Here is a 24,579-nt window from a genome sequence, read left to right as displayed (position 1 = left end):
TTCACATAGGAGAGTTGAGAGGCAGAGAGAGACAGACAGGCAGAGGGAGAGAGAGACAGAGAGAAAGAGCAACAACCCTTCCTGCAAAATATGTAGCTACATGTAATGGACTTGGGGACTTCAGTGATAACTTATTTCCTCATTCTCACTTCTTGAAACTAGAGCATCACCAAACACAAGCATGTCATGTTATTATATGTTATATGTTATTATGTGTACTGCATGTTATTTATAATAGTGTGTTTAAGTTTTAATAGCTTGTTAGATGCAATATTACACTTTGTGCAGTCATGCCAATAAAAATATCTTGTCTTGAGCATGGGTGAGAGAGAGAGAGAGAGAGAGAGAGAATATTTAGGTCTTGGTATTCCATCTCTTACTCTCATCAGTTTGATGATGTGAGGGGGAGGAGCCTTCCTTCCAGTAATATAAGATCTTGGCTCAAATTTTGATCTTGTTAGCACCAACCACTGTTGATGCTCACAGGGCGCCCTGGAGAAACAAACTGATATTATTTATGCCTGAAACACAGTTTTTAGAGGTGACTGCTCAGGTTTATTAATTATTTCCAAGAATTAATTTTTGCATGCTTTGTTTATAATATCACTATATAATTAATATATACGTGATTTACCAAGTGTGTCTAAATTCTACAACAGCTCAATCCAACTTTCGTCAGAACATCCAATTTCGAACAGTCTAAGGTAAGGCAACGTTAACTGTAAATGTTATGGGTTTATTACTCGCTTTACCTACATTCCTGGTAAATGGTGGTATATGCTAGTTACAAAAATGTTGTGTATGGGTTAGCCTCGTTCAGCTGATGGACGCAACTGTTGCTGCTGTTTGGTAAGACAGTCAACATAACGAATTTGTGACCCCCCACCCCCCACCCCAAAAAAAAACAATGAATTGCATACAAAAATAATATATTTTAAAGCAACACATTGTGAAGCAATTACAAACTTGACAAGGTAAAGAAACGTAAAAGGGGGGGGGTGTCTTTCTTCACGTATCAAAGCTGTTAAAACATATTCTTATTCTTATTAAAACTTATTCATATAAGTCTTATTCTGATGTCTTTGGTAGGAGCTGCAACCGCTGATGGCTAACACAGTTCAACCGGTGTCCGTTCAGAATAAGCAGCAGACGCCCACCGAGCAGAATGGACACCAGAGTTCTATTCCATCCACGTCTAAAAAAATTAAAGGCGCGCTCACACGATTTGCGCTGTATTTCTGCGGAGATATGGCTCCTTTTGCGGAGTGGATGAAAGGTAGGTTAAACATCACACACGTTAAGGAGTCATAACACTTTAGTTTGTTTACATGTTACATGTTTACAAAAAAGTGTGACACTTTTTTTCCATAGTGATGTGTGATCTCTTTCCAAAAATATTGTGATATATCGCACTTTAAAAAATAATAATAAAGACACTCATGCGGACAGTCCGTTAGAGTCAGAGAATTCACTTATGGCGAGATAGTACAATATCCATCTTTGGCTTGAATATTCAAAAAAGTTCCTAATTTCGTATTGCTGTGCATGCAGACACTTCAGTCCTCCTCAAAGTATTCGACTCGGAACCCGCAATTGTAAGAAGGCGATTTACACAAAGGGGGGATTTACAATTCATGCACGATCTGTTTGCAAGGATAATAATAGTGATAACTGATTCATTATTATACCTGATAGTTGATAATATTGTAAAGCAAATAACACAAAAGTAAAAGCACCAAATTATGATAATTAGTAATCTTTTTATAACCGAAAACGGTATAAACTGTTGGTTAATATATAAATGTTATTTTGCTTATGAAATGATGGCACTATAAGGTAAGTAAAGTTATCAACCACTTTAGCAGACCTACTGCAGGGTTGCCAATTATTCAAGATCACTTGGGTGTGAGATTGGAACCTGGAGGGGGTGGCGAACGTAAATTGTTACCGGGCGGGGTGTAAAATGGATACAAATTAAGTGTTATATCGCGATCGATTGATCGCCAGTGGTTGGCGCCAGAGCGAACTAGTAACTCATTGAATCACAGATATGGATTAGAGGTAAATAAACTAGATATTTTTTTCAGCGTGAGAAATCGGATGTGTGGCGTGTGAGCGTGTGAAGACCGTCAAATGCATGTGTCTCACGCTCAATGCGTGAGAGTTGGCAACCCTGCTACTGGTCCCAGTCTGGCTACCCCAGTTGGCGAACGCATTTGGGCGGTGCGCGATTTCAAAATAAGAGCGGATAGCGCGATTGAGAAAAAAGATTCCTAAAAAAAAAACCACTTTTCAAAACAGCTCGCGGGCCAGAAATAGATAGCCCGCGGGCCGCTATTTGAGTATGGGGGGTCAAGAACCTCCACTGGCGTCTTTGGCACAGAAAGCAAAATAAAAGTATCCGACTCGTTGGTGAAACTACGCACAAATCTGCTCGCTCAACGAATTCGAACAAAAACGCACTCTACCAAGAACATACATGGTGTCTTCTGTCTGCTGGTTGTGGAGCTCAGACGCATGTAGGTTTGAGCTGAGGTTCAAGCCCTTCTGAGCAGCCCTTCTGAGCAGGCCTGGTCTAACAGCCTTTTCCTTTTTTTTGCGAACCACTTGCTTTCCTGTTTGGCTAGTCAAAAGTCGTTTCAAATCCTGGACATCTTTTGTGTCTCCACCAAAGAGCAGACAAGGAGAGGAGAAAAGTAATTTTACAGCTACACTAACAGTCAGCCATGTTTCCCTCTTTTTGTGGGCCTTTTGTCCTTACCAGACTGAAACATGGAGAAATCCTCTGGCTGGTGTGGTCCCAAACGTTTGATCTCTAAGTTTTTGCTCTAATGGCGAGGTAGCAGTTTTCAGCGTCCCAGGGCTGTGTAGAAAAAGTTTACTTCTGACATCACTTCCCCTCCTGGGATCACCAATTGTTTGTAGTAGGATGCACACCCAGGTCCAAAACAATACAGGCACAGATACAAAAACACCCATAAACATGCATATGGTTTAAAAATCGCATTGTGTTCACACAATTGTGTTCACATTGTTCTATATTATCTGTGCATTGCATCAGGATCATGAAAGGGACATTACATTGCTGATGTGACACAAACATTCAAATACATGTTTGTGTTACAGCAGCAATGATGAAAAATACATGTGGGGTACAAAGTCACTCCAAACTTAATAAAACACTGGCATTACAGCTTTACACTAAATGAAAGACTAGTCCTATGTGCTCATACATTGTAAGCCTGCAAGATAAGCCTTACATCTAAGACGATAGACAATCAATAACTGGGTGTAGTTTTTAATGATTCACTCTTCTATCACAATGAAAATATCTATTCACAGTAAGACTTCCTCTACATGCATTCATTTTGATAAAAAATTTACCTGAACCTCATTGTACGTTTCATTGATTGCATACTTAAACACGTTTACAATATCTGGCGTATGACTTACTTTGATAAAATGATGAACGACAGCACCGTTTAAACTCTTCATTTGGAATCGCAAGTTAAAACCAACAAGTAACAATGCACTACAGAATGGACAGGTTAAAAAGTACAGTAAAACATAAATAATTTGCAATTATCTCTAATTTCACTTTTCTAAAAAGTACCTTTCTAAAACCTCTTCTGTAGGTCAGTTCATCTTGATTCAGATTGTGGACTGGGTTTTGAGGGGAGCAGCACAGGTGATGTTTGTGAACAACCCTCTGAGTGGGATAATCATCTTTGCTGGACTGATCCTCCAGAACAGATGGTGGGCTCTGAACGGCTTCGTAGGCACCTTGTCTGCCACCATCTCAGCAATGATTCTGAAACAAAACAGGTACTTCCAGCCCTGCTAATGCAGCGTCGGACCTTGGGAGCTGTTGCTTCACCAGTGTGGTAAAACTCTCCGATATTTCCGCAGAGGTGCAATCGCAGCAGGTTTGTATGGATATAATGGGATCCTAGTGGGCCTGCTCATGGCGGTCTTCTCCAACGCGGGCGACTGGTACTGGTGGCTTCTCTTTCCCAACATCTTCATGTCGATGGCGTGGTGAGTTTTGTGATGTTTCCATTACATTTAATGACATCATGTTACATAGGTAGGCAAGTGTAGTGTTAGGAATCTTGCTCAAAGACTCTGAAGGATTGCCAATTGTCTCAATAGCTAGTCTAAGATAGTTTGTTGTCCACTTATGTCCCTTAAATAGAAAATAACTAGATATAACTAGAATAACTAGACTCTCCCTTTGAAACCTGAGTAGCTCTACACTATATAAATAAAAGATTAAAAAACTGGATAAGTGACATCAACATCTGTTAGATACATTTGGCTTGAGCAGGGAAGCTATAAAAGTCTGTTGTAAATAACTGAATATGTTGTGTCCTGCAGCCCAGTTGTCTCCAGTGCCCTAGCGTCCATCAACAGTCGGTGGGATCTGCCAGTGTTCACGCTGCCTTTCAACATCTTGGTGTGTTTGCACATGGTGGCCACAGGCCACTACAACGTGTATTTCCCCCAGGTGCTGATTGAGCCTGCCAGCACTTTCCCCAATGTCTCATGGTCTGGGCTAAACTACAATCTGGTAAGGGCCTTGCTGGATGGTTGGCACTGGTCATTTAAGGTCATTCTAGATCAGTTTGAAGAGTTGTGTCAGATTTTATATGTACAGTTAAGTTCATCAATCAAAGTTCATCTTTCTTTTTTTATGGTTCTCAGCTTTTCCGCTCCATTCCCGTGGGTATCGGGCAGGTCTATGGCTGTGACAATCCTTGGACAGGAATCATATTCATTATTGCTCTGTTCATTTCTTCACCAATAACTTGTGCGCATGCAGTTATTGGCTCAGCAGTTGGTATGGTATCAGGTAAGTCCGACTTAACCATGCCCCATGTGCTCTGGTCCAAGCAGACAAAGCTCAGCATCTAATTTTCAAGCTTTTAATGAGCTGGATCAAAAAATCAAAAACCTAAAAGAACAGAGGGTGTATGACACCTGTGCTATAACCTAAATCAAAGTGTAGAGCACATTTATTTATAAGGATGTTGGACATAACTTTTTAAAAAGTCTTCCAAGATCTACACGGTGAAATAACCTTCCATAAACCACTGCTCCAGGTCTTGCCCTAGCTGCACCATTCGACAACATCTACTCCGGACTGTGGGGATATAACTGCGTTCTGGCTTGCATTGCCATTGGTGGAATGTTCTACGCTCTCACGTGGCAGACCCATCTCCTGTCTGTAGCCTGTGGTATGGACCATTTCCTCCCTCCTCACTGCTAATTCATTCTCGTTATGTAAGAATCACATGAGCTGCAGGCTAACGACCTTCATTTCCTTTCTCATTACCTTCTAGCGTTTTTCTGTGCCTACCTTGGCAGTGCTCTTTCCAATGTGATGGCCACTGTGAGTATTGCATTATTCATAAGAGTGATGTGGTTGAAGCTCTTAATTGGTCAGGCTGATGTTGACGTGTTGCATGCCAGGTTTGTTTGTATATTCAGTGGTCTTAAACTCTCCTCCTCAGTTTGGGCTCCCAGCATGCACGTGGCCCTTCTGCCTGTCTGCCCTTACCTTCCTTCTGATCACCACGGAGACGAAGACCATTTACAAGCTGCCGCTCGCCAAGGTGGCATACCCTGAGAAGAACCTCATCTATTTCTGGAAGATGAAAAAGGAGGAGAGAACTGAGAAGTGGAAAAAGATCCAAGAACTGGAAAAGATAGCAGAAGAGTTAAAGATTGCAATGGAGGGCAAAGAGAAACAGCTGATGATCAACACAATGACTGCAGAAGAGGTCAAGATTTCAATAGAGGGTCCAGAGAAGCCAGAGCAGAAACAAGTGGAGGTCAGCATGGAGACAGCAAACACAGAGACTGGCAATGGACCGACCATTCCAGAATCCACACCTGATACTGGAACCACAGATGGCTATGCTGACGTCTGAATCAACACTGTCCCACACTGGGATGCTGCACAAATCATCCTATGCACTACTGGGCTTCAGCAGACATAATCCACCTCAGACTGCAGAGCTAGCTTAAATCCAGTTCTGTTGGGACTGCAGAGCTAGCTTTAATCCAGCTCTGTTGGGACTGCAGAGCTAGCTTTAATCCAGCTCTGTTGGGACTGCAGAGCTAGCTTTAATCCAGCTCTGTTGGGACTGCAGAGCTAGCTTTAATCCAGCTCTGTTGGGACTGCAGAGCTTGCTTTATTTCCAGCTCTGTTGGTACTGCAGAGCTAGCTTTACTGCAAGATGTATTTATTGCTGTATCGCAAAACGAAAGTGCTATGGAACTTTACACATTACCTGACCTTTCAGTACTATTTTTGTTTACAGATTTACGGTTATTTGTTTTCAGTCATTTAAGCTGTTTACTTATATCCTAACAGTGATTGTACACAGAACTTTATTGTGTAGTTATTGTACATACGTCCAACCAAATTATACATTGGTAAATGTGCACAAAATAACTTTTAATGAAGCCTGTGGTTCAGGTTATTGCCTGTTTGAAGTTATCATCATTAGTATTTTTATGTCAATTTTGGACATTTTATATGTGATATATATATGTGAAATACATTTTTATTTCAATGCAAAAATTCTCAGTTATTCAAGTTATGTAACCCAAAGGAACATGCACAAGATTTTACTTCTGAGCTAAATATTTTATATTAAACTTGCACAAGTGCTCAACTCAAACATCTGTTCATTGTCCCGTTAAATGTACAGCGCAACGCATGTGTCCCATGTATGGACGAAACACAACCCTCTTCACTACACTTCAGATCAGCACAAATCTTCTAGAATAAACCTAACCCCTAACCTAGCTAGATATTTAATTTAATTTATTAATTACATGATAACATACATATAATTTCATTTAATGTGCCATGAACAATATGTTACCGGTAATACTCAACGCAATAGACAAACTAGTTTGCTTTAGGTTAGCTTGCTAACTAGCTACCAAAGTACTTTTTAACAATTTTGATTTAGTTACGTTAACGGGATGTTTGCAGGAACTAAACATTTTATCCACAGACTAAGTGGACTAAGCCACCATTTTGTAAGCCAACACAAATATCCATAGTAGCAAACAAAAGGAAAAATAGGCAGAATAAAAACAACACAAACTGGAAATAACTCACAGGTTACCCAGACTTACAAATGTCATGGGCGTGGCCAGAGAAACACGTGGGAAACCAAAACAAGGACACATGGAGAACAAAACCCTGATGTGAGTGATAGGTGGGGGCGGGGCTAACTGTGACACATTTTCAACAACAAGTTATCATGCTTAAAATGTAACTGCAATTTCTATTTTATAAAACACACACACACAGATTACATACACTAAACATACAATTATATTAACATTTTTTGTGTAATATGTAATGTATTCTCATTGTTCTGTGTTATTGTAATACTCAGCATGTCATGACCTGAAAATATAACTTAGTAAATTTGTACGACATTGATTCAGACTAAAACAGAACAGGAATAATGGTTATATTATAATAATGGTTATATTAGATGCTAATATAGTTATTATAGAGGACGTGCTGATGCTAACTCCTACCTGAGGCTCACCATCTGCACCTAAGGGACTAAAGTTCCGCCCAATGGATGATGGGTTCCCTTTTGAGTTTTGGTCCTCTCGAGGTTTCTTCCTAATCCCCGACTCCACCATCATAGGGAGTTTCTCACCTTTGGCTTGCTCATTAGGAATCTGGACCCATACAATTGTAAAGCTGCTTTGTGACATTGTAAAAAGTGCTATATAAATAAATTTGACTTGACTTATTAAAGTTAACTAGCACTAAAGCTAACTCCGAGCCTACTGTGTATCAGTTGTGGCCCTGGTATTCTGAAACAAAATCAGGTAAGTCTCAGGTAAACTCTCTCTTTTTTACATGGACCAACAGCCGAAACAGATCTGGCAGTTTTAGACAGTTAGCTACTGACTGCATCCAGTTTAGAGATTGCTAGCTACACAACATGATCAAAATAGTCAGGCTCTCCAAATAAGTTGTTCACTGGTGTGCCAGAGCAATAACTAGAAATTATTGAGAACACATGCTACAGACTGACCATTATAACATGATTAAAGGCCCTCTTGTTTTTTAATCTGTGAAAAATATTTCTGGAAAGAATGTCAGCTACATATTCGAGTTAGCTTCCATTTCCCCGTAAATGACATTAAAAGGAGTGTTTTTAATTTTTTTTTCTCTGTCGACTGTTGGCAGTTCTGTTATGTGGATATGGTTTCCGGTGGATTGACAGACAGCTTCAATGTCAAAGATAACCACCATAGCCAGTACAGTGACTATAGCATAGATTCCAGATTTTGAAGGCCCCTATAACATCTAAAGGCCCGTATACATGCATAATCAGTCTGTAAGGATAACAGAAGAATATTGTTTGACATACATCATCTTGACATCTTATTAACTGAAGAGATCAAAAATGTGCATACATTAGGGTGACCATATTTTTGTTTGGGAAAACCAGGACACCGGGGGGGGGGCGAACGTAAGTTGTCGAGCGGGGGGGGGGGGGGGGGGGGGGGAACAAGTTGTTGGTTCTCCGCCAGTTGAGTATGATGAGGCTCAACTGATGAGGCTCAGGGATTCGTGTCATACAGCGCCGTGCTCAGGGTCCTAGTGCCTGTAGAATTAATGGCCCGATTAACGTAATTTAAAAACCAGGACATTTCCACAGTTTTAAAAAATATCCCGGGACGCCCGGGACAGGACGTGAAATACGGACATGTCCCGGGAAATACGGACGTTTGGTCACCCTAGCATACATGGCAGAAATCTCTACTTCCATTGCAAAACATCTTTGTTTAGAGACTCAGAATGGGTCTACAAACAGGCTGGTATATGTTTCAAGGCACCGTGCCTTTCAATCTCCCCAATCACTTGCTATTGAAAACTTTGCTTTACCCTTCAAAGCACATATTTTTCTCTACGATGACACGATTTGCTCTATCTCTATAGTTGCTGTTGAGTCAGCTACGTGTTCACGTTTGACAGTCGGTCTTAGCTGTCAATCAACATAGCCAATCACTGTCAATTACCTCATCACCACAACCCTTCAAAATCACAAAATAACTAGAAAACTCGTTGTAAGGAAAAATATTGGCATGATATTAACGTGGCAGAAGCTTATAGATGTGACAGAACACAACTGGCAAAAAAAGTTATTAGATTTTTTTACAATTTCATTTTAAAGTTATTCAATTTCATGGAAATGGGAAGAATTAAAGCTTGTACTGCAGCTAGTCTTTTAACCTTTCACCTTCTTTGGTCCTGTCCACTGTACAGTTTTTGGCGTTATGCAAGAGGCCCCTGCATGTGTGGATCATATCAGCAGCTTAGCCAAACCATGCTGGTTGCTCAGCACCATGCCTTGATTTTCAGGCAGCATAATATGTGAGTTTTCAAGGGACATGGCCAGATCTTGGGTTGAGGTAAGGAATCACAAGGAACAGGTATTACTTCTGGCTTGCTGGGGATAGGTTCAGTGTACCTTTATGCCTAATTTATGCCAGACATATAGCAATGTAGGGACTCTTTCTTACTGACTGTAACGTGGCTCGCGCCACGGAGCGAGGAGACGGACACAATCGCTGAGAAGAGCGAGATTTATTGAAGGGAATACCATAATCGTCGTCAGAAAGCCAGGCAGGGTCCATAACGGGAGGGCAGTCACTAAAACAGGCGTACACGGGCATACTGAACACGAGGGAACACAAGAACAAACAGGAAACCAAAAGACGGGAACAATAAACGGTCAGGTATAGCAATGAACATAGAACCAGCTAACATCCACATGAATCAAACAAAATACCAGACAAAGGACAAGGGAGACTCAGGGGCTTAAATACAAGGAATCTAACGAGGGGCAGGTGACGGTAATAACACGGGGCGTGGTAACAAACAAGGTAATCACAGAGACGAACGAGCGGGGCGGGGTAAACAGGTACGAAACACAGACACGAGGGAGTTTGGAGTGACAGCTAACGGAGGGGGGCACGGTCATACGTGACAGTACTCCCCCTCAAGGCGTGCCACTCCGGGGCACGCAAGGGCAGACAGGGCAGGGGACCACGGGACACAGGACAAGGGACCAGGGGCATGGCAGGGACTGGAGACAGGGGAGCAGAGACTGGCCAGGAGCCGGGTAGGGACTGGGCAGGACAGGGGACACAACGAGACCCGACAGGGCCAGGGCGAGGAATAGGGGCAGGGCCAGACGAGACAGGACCGGGAACAGACACGGGAGCGGGGCCAGGGGACAGGGCGGAGGCAAACACAGAGGCAAAGACACCATGAACAACGGAGACAGGCACTGGCACAAGGTGGGTGACAACTTGGGGAACAGACATGGGGACAGGGACAGAGACGACACCACAGGAAACAGACACAGGAACAGGAACATGGACACGAACAGACACAACCACGGGGACAGGGACCAAAACAAAACCAGGGACGGGACCAGGGAGCAAGGGGAACACGGGCAACGGAACATAGGAGGTACATGGCGGAGCAGGGGGAACACAAAGTCCATGCCCAACAGGGGGCAGCACAGTCCCAAGGGCAACAGGCGGGGTCCGCTGGCGTGCAGCGGGAACAGGCGGGGTCCGCTGGCGTGCAGCGGGAACAGGCGGGGTCCGCTGGCGTGCAGCGGGAACAGGCGGGGTCCGCTGGCGTGCAGCGGGGACAGGAGCCGGCAGGCGGGCAGCGGGGACAGGAGCCGGCAGGCGGGCAGCGGGGACAGGAGCCGGCAGGCGGGCAGCGGGGACAGGAACAGGCCCGGACCTGACGTCCTCGGGGGGTGGAGTCGCCGCACTGACGTCCTCGGGGGGCGGAGTCGCCGCACTGACGTCCTCGGGGGGGCGTGACCGCCTTACTGACGTCCTCGGGGGGCGTGACCGCCTTACTGACGTCCTCGGGGGGCGTGACCGCCATACTGACGTCACCGGGGGTCCGAGCCGGCCACTCCTGGGTTGAGTGGCTAGTACTCCCCCCCAAAAAATTCTTGGGGGGCCTTCGGGTAGCGGCTTCCGGGAGGACGACGATGTCATGCGCTGTGGCGGCGGGGCTCTGAACCGGGGGCGTGGTCTTCCTCCTTCCCCGGTCTGGTCTGCGCCTGGAAGAACATACAGACACAACTGCCTCTCGGTGGCTTTCATTGTGACTCCACCTCGTCGGAGGTATCGGGAGTTCACAATGGCTTTTGAAAGCCAACCGAGAGCCAAGCCAACGCTCGTCTGCACATTCATTCCGTCTACCCGAATCTCGCGCTACAGGCTGCTCCTCCCTGTAGCGTGTGTCGAGTCGGGCAGACACGTAGCGCTTATCAGGGAGCTCGTCGCTAAAGCTAGAAACCGAAAGTGATCTCGCCTTGTTTTTACAGCGACGAGACTCCCCTGTACCCACAGCGCAAGGGGAATTCCTGTCTCTGGTTCGTTCACGCTGTAATACCGGAGAGTCGAACCGAATTAAACCAGCCAACATCTCATTACAGCGATTGAACTTACCAGAGTCTCACTCTCTCGCTGTGTCCTTGTATGGTCTGGTATTATGTAACGTGGCTCGCGCCACGGAGCGAGGAGACGGACACAATCGCTGAGAAGAGCGAGATTTATTGAAGGGAATACCATAATCGTCGTCAGAAAGCCAGGCAGGGTCCATAACGGGAGGGCAGTCACTAAAACAGGCGTACACGGGCATACTGAACACGAGGGAACACAAGAACAAACAGGAAACCAAAAGACGGGAACAATAGACGGTCAGGTATAGCAATGAACATAGAACCAGTTAACATCCACATGAATCAAACAAAATACCAGACAAAGGACAAGGGAGACTCAGGGGCTTAAATACAAGGAATCTAACAAGGGGCAGGTGACGGTAATAACACGGGGCGTGGTAACAAACAAGGTAATCACAGAGACGAACGAGCGGGGCGGGGTAAACAGGTACGAAACACAGACACGAGGGAGTTTGGAGTGACAGCTAACGGAGGGGGGCACGGTCATACGTGACACTGACAAGGAGAGTCATGCTGGAGTCATGCTGGAAGTGACATTCATAGACGTGCACATAATTTTACACTACCGTTCAAAAGTTTGGGGTCACCTAGACAATTTTGTGTTTTGCCCTGAAATCTCATACTTTTATTTATCAAATGAGTTGCAAAATGAATAGAAATATAGTCCAGACATTGACAAGGTAGAAATAATGTTTTTTTTTTTTTTTTTTTTTTTTAATAATTTTCTACTTTAAACTTTGCTTTCGTCAAAGAATGCTCCCTTAGCAGCAATTACAGCATTGCAGACCTTTGGCATTCTAGCTGTTAATTTGCTGAGGTAATCTGGAGAAATTTCACCCCATGCTTTCAGAAGCTGCTCCCACAAGTTTGATGGGCACTTTTTTTGTACCATACGGTCAAGCTGCTCCCACAACAGCTCAATGGGGTTGAGATCTGGTGACTGCGCTGGCCACTCCATTACCGATAAAACACCAGCTGCCTGCTTCTTCTCTAAATAGTTTGTGCATAATTTGGAGGTGTGCTTTGGGTCATTGTCCTGTTGCAGGATGAAATTGGCTCCAATCAAGCGCTGTCCACAGGGTATGGCATGGTGTTGTAAAATGGAGTGATAGCATTCCTTATTCAATCCCTTTTACCTTGTACAAATCTCCCACTTTACCAGCACCAAAGCAACCCCAGACCATCACATTACCTCCACCATGTTTGACAGATGGTGTCAGGCACTCATCCAGCATCTTTTCAGTTGTTCTGCGTCTCACAAATATCCGTCTGTGTGATCCAAACACCTCAAACTTTGATTCGTCTGTCCATAACACTTTTTTCCAATCTTCCTCTGTCCAATGTCAGGGTTCTTTTGCCCATATTAATCCTTTTCTTTTATTAAAAAAGCCTCTTTACTGTAGATGTTGACACTGGCGTTTTGCGGGTACTATTTAATGAAGCTGCCAGTTGAGGACCTGGGAGGCGTCGATTTCTCAAACCTGAGACTCTAATGTACTTGTCTTCTTGCTCAGTTGTGCAGAGGGGCCTTCCACTTCTCCTTCTACTCTGGTTAGAGCCTGTCTGTGCTCTCCTCTGAAGGGAGTAGTACACACCATTGTAGGAAATCTTCAGTTTCTTGGCAATGTCTCGCATGGAATAGCCTTCATTTCTCAGAACAAGAATAGACTGTCGAGTTTCAATTGAAAGTTGTCTTTTTCTGGCCATTTTGCGAGTTTAATCGAACCAACAATTGTAATGCTCCAGATTCTAAACTAGCTTAAAGGAAGGTCAGTTTTATAGCTTCTCTAATCAGCAAAACTTTTCTTTCAAAAATAAGAACATTTCTAAGTGACCCCAAACTTATGAACAGTAGTGTATGTTTACCAAAGTGTCTAGACAGTGTACAGGCTGTCATTATACTTGGAATAAACCTCTGCAAAAATAAGGGCTTAAAGATCAAAACTGTAAAATATGTCGCATTACATTAAGGTGATTGAAAGAATATTTAAAACTGATGAAAAAATGACTATATGTACCTTTCTGACACATCTACACATATTTGCCATTGTTATATTTGCCTTGCAAAGTGTCCACAATGAGTCAATTCTCTACAGAGGTGTACCTAGAGAAAGTGTGACACCAAAGAATGCAGATTATCATCACAGTTTTGACTACCTTTGACACACTGGGCCTATTTGAAGGGAAAATAAGCAAGAAAAAAAACACAAACTGTAAATAACTCACAGGTTACCCAGACAAACAACAAGAATGATTTCAACTAAGAGCCAGATAGAAACAAGCTCATTCATCCAATAACTAGCACCGAACAAGCCAAAGAACAGGGTTGAAATATACTGTACTAACAAGGGAATCAACTAGAAACAGGTGGGAATGATAATCATGGGGAGGGGTTACAAATGGCATGGGCGTGGCCAGAGAAACACGTGGGAAACCAAAACAAGGACACATGGAGAACAAAACCCTGATGTGAGTGACAGGTGGGGGCGGGACTAACTGTAAAAAACTCCAGAAGAGGATCAATGGAACTCCAAACCCCAGAAGTTTGATTGTTTTCTAAATATTTTGTGTTTAATTAGATTGGTTGTGGTTGTATTAATTTCTTGTTTTGTATTTGTTTGCTAGAGAAAACCATCCTTTGACATCCTTTGTCATTTCCTTCATCCACCATCAAATATGCACTACCCTTTTACCATCAGACAAATGCTTTGTATTTATGGTGCATAGACCATTGGAATGCATACCTTGTGTCATCTGAACTAACTGTTGTGAGCTGGACTACTGATGCCACCCTGAATTACTTCTAATAAAGATGGCAATGGCAACCTGTTCATTTTCCTTTGTTCTGACGGACATACCATCACGATAGCAGGCCACTTTAGATTCAGTAGCCGGGTTTCCATCCAAACCTTTCGAAAAAATAATGCGCAATTTCCAAGTTTCGGCAGAAAAAAATGCGAATTAAGCCTTGATTCCATTCATTACAGTTATGCGAATAAACTTTAGATCACGTGAGAGGACGCCAAAACAATAGTGATTTTACGTCCATCTGGCAGTTACGCATTTTTGCACGTTGAGGTTTTGAAACATTTTTTTCTTTTTCTTTTCTATACATGGAGAAGTTAAATTCAATTTTTGCTCTCTCCAGAACTGTTTTTGCATGCATTTGCCATCTTTACATCGCGATCATGTACAGAACCACATGACTTGAGGCATGATACGTCATCGTTTATGCGAAAAACCCTTTTCCATCCAGTTTTTTCGAATTTTGGCGATGCGATAGTCTAACTTTTCCATCTCCCCCTAGCGTAAAAATCTTTTTGCGATATTTGGGGCTTTTTTCGAATTTTGGTCTTTTTCCATCCAGCTTTTTTCATGCGCATTTTCAAAATGCGCAAAAACTCGGTGGATGGAAAACCCTCTAGTGTAACATCTACAACAAACTTTTTCATGGTGCTGAAACCCGGGATATGTTATGATGGATATGGACACGGTGAACAGATGGTCCACATGACAGAAGAAACCTTGAACAATATCATATGGATTCTGTGAGACCAGAACAGACAAGGCAATCAAGTTCAGTATCTTTGAGGCCATCTGCTACTCGCCCCAAACATGGCTCTAGGAAGAAACCGTGCATGGATGCCTTATGTACTCAACTTCCTTCACAACCTCAATGTGAGGTCACCCTACCGCCTCAAAGACCTTCTGCTACACATTCTGTATCTGGACATCAATAGTTTTTGTTTAGATTCCTCACAACTACCTTCTCTACCTCCTCCTTTACTCTCAGTATTCTAACACTCAGGTACTGCAAGAAGTACAAAGCCTTAAAGAAACCGTTCAATATGTAGTGGATAAAATGGAATTCATGTGTAATCACATTAGAGACTCTGATGCAGCATGTTCAGATCTCGATTCCCAGTCTTCTAGTTCTCATGACGAAGGATCAGCATTAGATGAAGATGGAGCGACTGGAAGAGTACGACCACACAGTTGTGTTGATTACACAACTACAGAGACCAGTCACCAGTCTCCGCCAAGAGCTAGAAGCTCTTGTTCTAACAGTCCTAGGTTAGATGTATTTCATCCTCCTCCTGAGGCTCTCTCTGTGTCTCCTAATCCTGTAGCTACCTCCCAACCTATTATGCTGCCTCATTCTGTTTCTCAATTTGCTTCTTTGTCTCATTCTGTTCGTCAACCTCAAGCAAGTTATGCGTCTCATCTGCCTGTTACCCAGCATGGCTCTGTATCTCAATTGGTGACACAACCTAGTGTGCCTCCTCCTTTGCCAGTAGCCCTATTTCAGTCTAGTTCAGCAAATCAGTATAATATATTACCTAATCCTTATGGCCTTCCACCTGTCCACCAACCAGGAGCACAATTCATGGCTGCTCCTTTGCAGCCTCATCCTCAGTTTGTCCAGCCTTCCACTATAGAATATAGTCATTCACATATAGTCACTCCTTTTCCTGATCTGAAGAGTGATGACCCTTATGAGTTTGTCATATTAAAAATGGCTTGGGATAATTAGCACGTAAATTAGAGCGTAAATGGCGATCTACTAAGTTGGAAGTATTCTACTGTGCCTAGAAGGATAGCATCATTGACTACAAACGGGCACTCGCTAAAGCACGCTCAGCATACCTAGCCTCACTTATAGAGAAAAATAAAAACAATCCTAGATTTCTTTTTAATACTATTTCCAAACTTACAAAAAATCAAGCAGGCGCAGAACCTCAGATTCCAGTAAACCTCACTAGTAATGTATTTATAGATTTTTTTGATAATAAAATAGAGAATATTAGACAAAATATAAAACCTTTTATTAGCAATACAACTGGTATGTCATCTGGTTTGGTTGATATCTGTAACGTATAGAACACGCTGAGAGGGATCCCAATGCGGAATAACACGATCTTTATTTTGATAACTCTGTACAGCGTGCCACACGATAAGCACAGTGGTGTATGGCAAGTGCAGTGAACATAATATGTCATCGGCTATTCCTGACAGTACCCCCCCACAACGGAGCTTCTCCAAACGCTCCACGCCGCGAAGGCGGCCGGCCACGGCCCCGGGGGGCGGGGAAATGTGGGTGTGCAGCGTGAAAGTCGGTGATGAGCGACGGGCAGAGGACATCGCGAGCGGCTACCCAGGCTCGTTCCTCGGGACCATAGCCCTCCCAGTCGACGAGATACTGGAGACCCCCACGCCGTCGACGTGATTCCAGCAGCTCTCGCACTATGTACGCAGGTCGACCGTCAATGTCCAGGGGCTCGGAGGGGCGGTCCAGAACTGGGGCTACGGACATGGGGCTGTAGTGAACAGGCTTTAGGAGGGATACGTGGAAGACGGGATGGACGCGGTATTGAGGGGGCAGCAGCAGTTCGTAGGAAACAGCGTTTATCCTGCGAGTAATCTTGAACGGCCCAATATATCTAGACTTGAGCTTGTGGCAAGGCTGGTGGAGGTTCAAGTTGCGAGTGGAGAGCCATACTCGCTGACCGGGGTGATATATGAGTGCGGGGAGACGACGGAGGTCAGCGTTCATACGATGGGTGTGGAGCGCGCGCCGCAGCTGAACGTGTGCGAGCTCCCAGGTGCGGGCACTGTTTTTTAACCAGTCATCCAGAGCGGGGACGTCAGAGGGGGTCTTATCCCAGGGAAAGAACGGTGGTTGGTAGCCATACACACACTGGAAAGGAGTCAGCTTGGTGGATGAATGTATGATGGAATTGCGTGCGTATTCAGCCCAGGGAACGTACTTGTGCCAGTCCTTCTGGGAAGAGCAGTATTGGCGGAGAAAGTGACCTAGCTCTTGATTATAGCGCTCCACTTCTCCGTTAGATTGGGGGTGGTATCCGGAGGTTAGACTGGCGGTTATTCCGAGTAACTTGCAGAACTGGGTCCAGACACGGGAGGTGAATTGCACGCCTCTATCCGACACGATATCTTCGGGTAACCCATATATTCGGAAGACGTAGTGGAACACGTCAGATGCCGTCTCCATAGCAGTGGGCAGTTTCGAGCGTGGGATCAGACGACACATCTTGGAGAACCTATCCACCATCACGATTATCACCGTGTTTCCGCCCGAGACAGGCAGATCCGTAACGAAGTCGATGGCCAGATGAGACCACGGACGGCGGGGTATCGGCAAGGGGAGGAGCTGACCAGTGGGCAGTGCTCGGGGTGTGCGTGATTGTGCGCATACAACACAGGCGAGTACGTAGTCGCGAATGTCCTCCTCCCATGACGGCCACCAGTATTTCTGGGCGATCAGGTGTTTGGTGCGGGTTATACCGGGATGACCAGTGCCCGGCGTGTCGTGTGCGAGTTGGAGGAGGCATCCCCGGAGCAGGACCGGGACGTATTGTTTGCCATCGGGACCATCTGCAGGGCCTGGGTCGGCGCGGAGGGCTTCCTCCAGTTTGTCCTGAATATCCCACCGGATGAGGTCAACGAAACAGGATTCTCCGAGAATATGGTCAGGTGTCTTGTTGCTCGGCGTCTTCTCTTGAATCCGGGATAATGCATCAGCCTTGGTGTTCTTGGATCCTGGTCGGTAGTGTACTGTGAATCTGAAGCGGGTAAAAAACAGCGCCCATCTGGCCTGCCGGGGATTGAGTCGCCTAGCGGACTTGAGGTACTCTAGGTTCTTATGGTCTGTGTACACCTGGAAGGGGTGCTCCGCTCCCTCTAACCAGTGCCGCCAGTGCTCGAGAGCCAGTTTCATGGCCAGGAGTTCGCGGTCACCCACGCCATAATTCAACTCGGCCGGTTGTAATCTTTTGGAGAGATAGGCACACGGGAACAGTTTGGGCGGATTGCCTTGTCTCTGTGAAAGAACAGCCCCTACGCCAACGTCGGATGCATCGACCTCTACTATGAAAGGTAACGTGGGGTCCGGGAGATGCAATATGGGAGCGCTGGTGAACGCGGTTTTCAACGCTTTAAATGCCTGTTCCGCTTTGGGTGTCCATATGAAGTGGCGCTTCTCTCCCCCTTTCAGGAGATCGGTAAGGGGGGCCGCCACCGAACCGAAACCCCTGATGAACCGACGACAGAAGTTGGCGAATCCGAGGAAGCGCTGGAGATCCTTAACGGAACGGGGCACAGGCCAGTTGGTGACTGCGTCTACCTTGCTGTCGCCCATGCTGATGCAACCTGGCGACAGGGTACAGCCAAGGAAGGAGATGACAGGTGCATGAAACTCGCATTTCTCCGCCTTCACGTACAAGCCGTTCTCTCGCAGACGCTGGAGGACCGAAGAGACGTGTATTATGTGTTCCTGGATAGAGGGGGAATAGATCAAGATATTGTCTATGTAAACAAATACATATTTATCAATCATGTCTCGGAATATGTCGTCCATAAAAGCCTGGAACACTGACGGGCTATTTGACAGCCCGTATGGCATTACTAGATACTCATAGTGCCCCCTGGCGGTGACGAAGGCTGTCTTCCACTCGTCACCAGCACGAATTCTAATCAGGTTGTAGGCACTCCTGAGATCAAGCTTCGTGAACACTGCAGCCCCCATTAGTCGTTCTTGTGAGGCAGAGATGAAGGGTAGAGGGTAAGCATATTTAGACGTGACAGCGTTCAGGGCTCGATAATCAATACAGGGACATAACCCCCCGTCCTTCTTCTCTACGAAGAAAAACCCCGCCGCGACGGGAGATGTCGACGGGCGAATAAACCCCTTCTGTAGGGCCTCACTGACATAAGATTCCATAGCAGCATCTTCTGGGCAGGAGAGCGGGTACGGCTTTGTTCTCCTGGGTAAGGTCACCCCGGGAAGGAGGTCGATGGCACAGTCGCAGGTTCTGTGTGGAGGGAGCAAACTGGCACGCTCCTTACTGAACACGTCAGTGAATTCTCTGTACTGCTCAGGGACCGCATCGGAGAGGGGTGTGTGAGGACTCTCTACCGTCGAGGAGCGAAGGGGTAAATGCATACAATCCTGCTGGCAATGTGATCTCCACGAAATGATAGGGTCATGTTCTCTTAACCAGGGGAAACCAAGGATGACAGAATCTCGAGGGGCGGAGACCAGGAAGAACTGCCTCATCTAGGTATGGAACAGCCCGACCCGGAGGAGCAAGGGCTTGGTACGTCGGTCAACTATTCCGGTACCTATGGGTTGTCCGCTTACTGAGCTTACTCGGAAAGGGGGGTTTACTTCCTCAATGGGAACGTTTAACGATCTGGCTAGTTCACTGTCGAGAAAGTCCCCTCCTGCGCCTGAGTCAACTAACGCTGAGTAGCTGCGAGTTACACCTCCCCAGGTGAGCTGTATAGGTAGGTTAAATTGGGAATTACCACAAAGAGAAAGTAAAGGAGGTCTTACTTTTGCTTGAGAGGGGGAACTCCCACGGGGACGAGGTGGTCGTGTGGAGCATCGGTCTCGGAAATGACCCTCCTCGCCACAGTAGAGGCAGAGTCCTTCGCGCATGCGACGAGCCCTCTCCCGGGGAGTGAGTGGAGACCGGCCCAGCTGCATCGCTTCGGAGTACTCTCGATTACCCTCTCCGGGGAGACGAGACGACTGGTGGGAAAGAGTGGAAGTGCGTACACCTGCTGTGTTGGGACGATGAGTAGTGAGCAGCTTATCCACGTTCACCGCTGCTTGTATGAACTCGGAAAGAGTTAGATCTTCATCTTTACAGGCCAGCTCAATCTGCAGATCAGTTCTGAGACTGCGGCGGAACACCGTCTTGAGGGCAGTCCCACTCCAGCCACTGCCAGCAGCCAGTGTACGGAATTCTCGGGCGTAGTCTGCCGCGCTGCGTTTCCCCTGCTTGATTTCACATAACTGGGTGCCGACATCGCGCCCGGCAGCAGGGTGGTCGAAGACGGATCGGAGCAGTTCGGAGAAGTGGCGCTCCGTATTCAGGGAGTCGTCTCCGCTACTCCAAAGAGCAGTAGCCCAAGCTCCTGCCTCTCCCGTCAGGAATGTCAGCATAAAGTCTACCTTTTGACGATCCGTCTGGAACAGGGCCGGATGATAGGTGAAGTACATGGAGCACTGCATCAGGAAGTTCCTGCAACGCTCCGGAGACCCGTCATACCGTTCAGGTAAGGCTACTGGCATATTGGTGGGATGCATAGCAACGGTCAGGGGGGCAGAAGACACGGGGCTGGCACCTTGGACGTTCTGGCGTGCGGACTCGGTGAGGGCACGGAGCGCAGTTTCTTGGTTACAAGTTGTCTCGGTGAGCTGTTGTATACGCTCCGTCATGGCTGCGATAGTCGCCTCTTGGCGAGCCAGGTGAGCCTGAGTTTCCGCAGGATCCATGGGAAAGGCGAAGTATTCTGTAATGTATAGAACACGCTGAGAGGGATCCTGATGTGGAATAACACGATCTTTATTTTGATAACTCTGTACAGCGTGCCACACGATAAGCACAGTGGTGTATGGCAAGTGCAGAGCAGTAGCGTGGGAGCGGTGGTCAGTGTGGTCCAGGGTCGAGAGGCGAGGGCAGAGTCCGGGAGGTATCCAGGGGTCAGACAGGAGACGTGGCGATTTAAATCGCATACTGGGAGAAAAACTTGATGCTTTTCATCCACTCCCACAATCAGAATTAGAGAAAATAATTTCTTCCTTAAATTGTGCTACCTGCACACTAGACTCGGTTCCCTCAAAGTTATTAAAAGAGGTATTACCAGCGGTAACTGAACCTCTTCTAACTATAGTTAACTCATCCATTACAATAGGTCACATGCCCAAATCATGTAAATTAGCAGTTATTAAACCTCTGATCAAGAAACCAAATCTTGATCCTACTGTACTATCTAATTATAGACCCATTTCAAACACATAATTTATATCTAAGATCATAGAAAAAGCTGTTGCCCAGCAATTATGCCTATATCTGCATAGGCATCACATATTTGAAAAGTTCCAATCTGGTTTTAGGCCCCATCACAGTACTGAAACAGCATTAGTTAAAGTAACAAATTACCTCCTCCTTGCTTCAGATCAAGGCTATGTATCGCTGTTAGTGCTTCTTGATCTTAGTGCAGCTTTCGACACAATTGATCATAGGATCTTGCTAGAAAGGTTAGAACGCTGGGTTGGAGTCTCTGGCACAGCCCTTTCATGGTTTCATTCTTACTTAACAAATCACTATCAGTTTGTAGAGCTCAATAATATTCCATCCAAACGTACAAAAGTTAAATATGGGGTCCCGCAAGGCTCCATTCTAGGACCACTATTATTTACATTATATATGCTACCATTGGGCACAGTTATAAACAAATATGGTGTACATTTTCACTGCTATGCAGATGACACTCAACTTTACATATCAGCCAAACCTGATGACAAACTCAGTTTAAGAAAAATTGAGGCCTGTGTAAGGGATATTAAATGCTGGATGTCTCTAAACTTCCTCCAACTTAATGAGGACAAAACAGAAGTTCTCCTTCTGGGCCCTAAGGCCTCAAAACAGATCTAATGCTTAATCTCGCAGGCTACCCCATTACACCTGGCACAGTAGCCAAAAACCTAGGCGTCATACTCGACTCTGACCTATCATTTGATACATACATAGATAATACTACTAGGATAGCTTTTCTACATCTCCGTAACATTGCTAAATTAAGAAATGCATTATCACAGGATGATGCAGAAAAATTGGTGCACGCCTTTGTTAGCTCTAGATTAGACTACTGCAATGCACTACTGTCAGGATGTTCAAATAGGAATCTAAATAAACTTCAAATAGTTCAAAATGCCGCAGCCAGGGTTCTGACCAGAACTAGAAAATTTCAGCATATCAGTCCAGTCCTATCAGCCCTGCATTGGCTCCCAGTTAAATTCCGTATTGACTTTAAAATTCTTTTATTAACTTATAAAGCATTGCACGGGCTTGCTCCTGAGTACCTTCAGGAACTTATTTCCTATTACGAACCCCCACACCCACTAAGATCACAGGGTGCTGGTCTTTTATTAGTTCCAAAAATTAACAAGGTAACAGCAGGGGGAAGAGCCTTTTCTTGTAAGGCCCCCCAGCTTTGGAATAATCTTCCTAAATGCGTCCGGGACTCCGACACAGTCACAATCTTTAAGTCTAGGTTGAAAACCCACTTATTTAGTTTAGCGTTTGATAATTAATATCCCCCCTTAGATTAAGGTACAGATCCAGGGGTTCACAGGCGAAGGGTTTTATGGTAGACTGGTGGTAGACGCTGGTGCTGTCGTCCTGTCACTGCTCGTGGTCACTCAAGTTTGTTGACAGTGCAGTGGACGGATGCCATTGTCTCAGAATGCCCCCAAGCCTATGTTACCTTCTGGTTCTGCCTTTTTAGCTAGGCTGTAATAATTTAACTTAATGCCGGAGTTGCTGCCACACTCCGGAAATGTTTATAATTTCACCTGTCCTGTATATGTCCTCATACAGAGCTAATTTTCCCTGTTTCATTTCTCCACATGGCTGCCCGCCTGCTTGAGGAATAATGAGATGAGGAGACCAGCGATCCATCCTGGGCCAGCCACCTCCTGCCTAACCGGATGCATACATCATGATGGACATTATTACATATTTTTCCTTTTCTTTCTCTTCTTTCTGTCTAAATTGTTGTTGTTGTCATGGTGACCGGTGTCAGCCAGAGGAGGATGGGTTCCCCCCCTGAGTCTTGGTTCCTCTCAAGGTTTCTTCCTCATGCAAAAAAAACCAGGGAGTTTTTCCTTGCCACTGTCGCCTTTGGCTTGCTCACTGGGGGCTAGGACTCGGCACTTGTAAAGCTGCTTTGTGACAACAACTGTTGTAAAAAGCGCTATATAAATAAAATTTGATTGATTGATTGATAATTTAGTTCCTCCACATGAATCTGAGATGTTTAAGTGTCATATTTTGTTAGATCACCTCTTGTTACCCTCAGCTCATCATATAGCTTTGTCATATGCTTATGACTCGCATCCTTATACTAAAGCAGTAGTAGCCCTTGAGCAACAATATGGCCAGCCCCATCATCTAGTGATGAGGGAGATATCATCCATTTTGCAGCTGCCTAAAGTGCGACCAGGAGATTCAAAAAGTTTTATGCCTTTGCTCTGAGAGTGAGATCTTTAGTGGGTTTGTTGCAGCCCTTAGGTCATGGAGCTGGTGCAGCAGAGCTTTCCTGCTCATCTCGCGTCCAACAGCTCCTAAGTAAACTGCCCACAGATCAAATTGCGAATTATGCACGATATGCTCGGTTACATCATCCACATGTGCAACAAAACCTTGTAGCCTTTAGTGATTGGCTTCAAGGAGAAGCACAATGCCAAGCCTTGGCAACTACTGTCTTTACCAATAGTGAATCCAAGCTTACCAAGTTACCCTCATATTCGAGACCACATAAACAGGAGATAAAACATGCAACTCCTACCTTTTCCTTTTTTTTAACATGCTAAAGGTTATACTACGACTCCAGTTGAAGTTCAGAAAAGTGTTAAAGGTATCCAATGCTGTCCCTATTGCAATGAAAGTCGCAGTCTTTCTTACTGCTTCAAAATCAAACGGTAGCGATCTCAAGGAGTGGATTAGGAACAATGGGTTATGTTGGAAATGTGCAAGACGCCATCAAGCTAAAGATAGTGCCCTTAAGAAACCTTGTCCAAAGTGTCAAGGATCACACCTAGGTGTTCTACATCAGGTGAACAGGAATCCAAGAGATCCTCCTCCTCGTCAAACCTCATTCAAAGTATTCTATCTAAATCCACATAGTTATTCACCCAAAGTACTACTTAAGTTGGTGAAAGTATTCTTGAGTTATAGAGGTCAATCCTGTCAAGCATATGCCCTCCTGGATGATGGTTCTGTACACACGATGATCTTAGAAGTTCTGGAACTCCATACCATTCACCAAAGTATTGAACAAATTCAAGGTTCATCTGTAACGTTTAACATTGCTGCAGCTCAGGCATTTACATCTCCACAACTGGCATTAACTGAACACAGCTATCCAATGCAATATATCAAGCGATATTACCAACATTTGGCAGATTTACAGCTACCAGACTTTGATTGCATTA

At 45.1% G+C, this 24,579-nt stretch overlaps 1 protein-coding gene and 1 long non-coding RNA gene across 5 annotated transcripts in view; one reads left to right on the top strand and one right to left on the bottom strand.

Moving 5' to 3' along the window:
• The window catches only part of LOC143509372 (uncharacterized), a 29,938-nt gene extending 26,784 nt beyond the window's left edge, over window positions 1–3,154 (bottom strand). For all 4 annotated transcript variants that reach the window (XR_013129647.1, XR_013129645.1, XR_013129646.1 and 1 more), the window contains exons 1-2: window positions 2,762–3,154; window positions 381–492 (exon numbers count right to left, since the gene is read on the bottom strand). This is a non-coding gene — a long non-coding RNA (uncharacterized LOC143509372). The remainder of the gene's footprint in view (window positions 1–380; window positions 493–2,761) is intronic.
• Window positions 389–6,683, top strand: slc14a2 (solute carrier family 14 member 2). Its single transcript, XM_076998021.1, has 10 exons — window positions 389–541; window positions 660–704; window positions 1,090–1,276; window positions 3,636–3,825; window positions 3,910–4,038; window positions 4,378–4,570; window positions 4,705–4,852; window positions 5,103–5,237; window positions 5,343–5,392; window positions 5,514–6,683. Exons 1-10 carry the CDS (start codon window positions 518–520, stop codon window positions 5,931–5,933), a joined length of 1,521 nt encoding a protein of 506 aa, XP_076854136.1. The 5' UTR covers window positions 389–517; the 3' UTR covers window positions 5,934–6,683.
• Window positions 6,684–24,579: the final 17,896 nt, after the last annotated feature.

Source organism: Brachyhypopomus gauderio, chromosome 3 (genome assembly GCF_052324685.1).
Source record: "Brachyhypopomus gauderio isolate BG-103 chromosome 3, BGAUD_0.2, whole genome shotgun sequence".
NCBI classification, from domain to species: Eukaryota; Metazoa; Chordata; class Actinopteri; order Gymnotiformes; family Hypopomidae; genus Brachyhypopomus; species Brachyhypopomus gauderio.
Note: the sequence above shows the minus strand (reverse complement) of the source record. Positions and strands in the feature narration are given on the sequence as shown.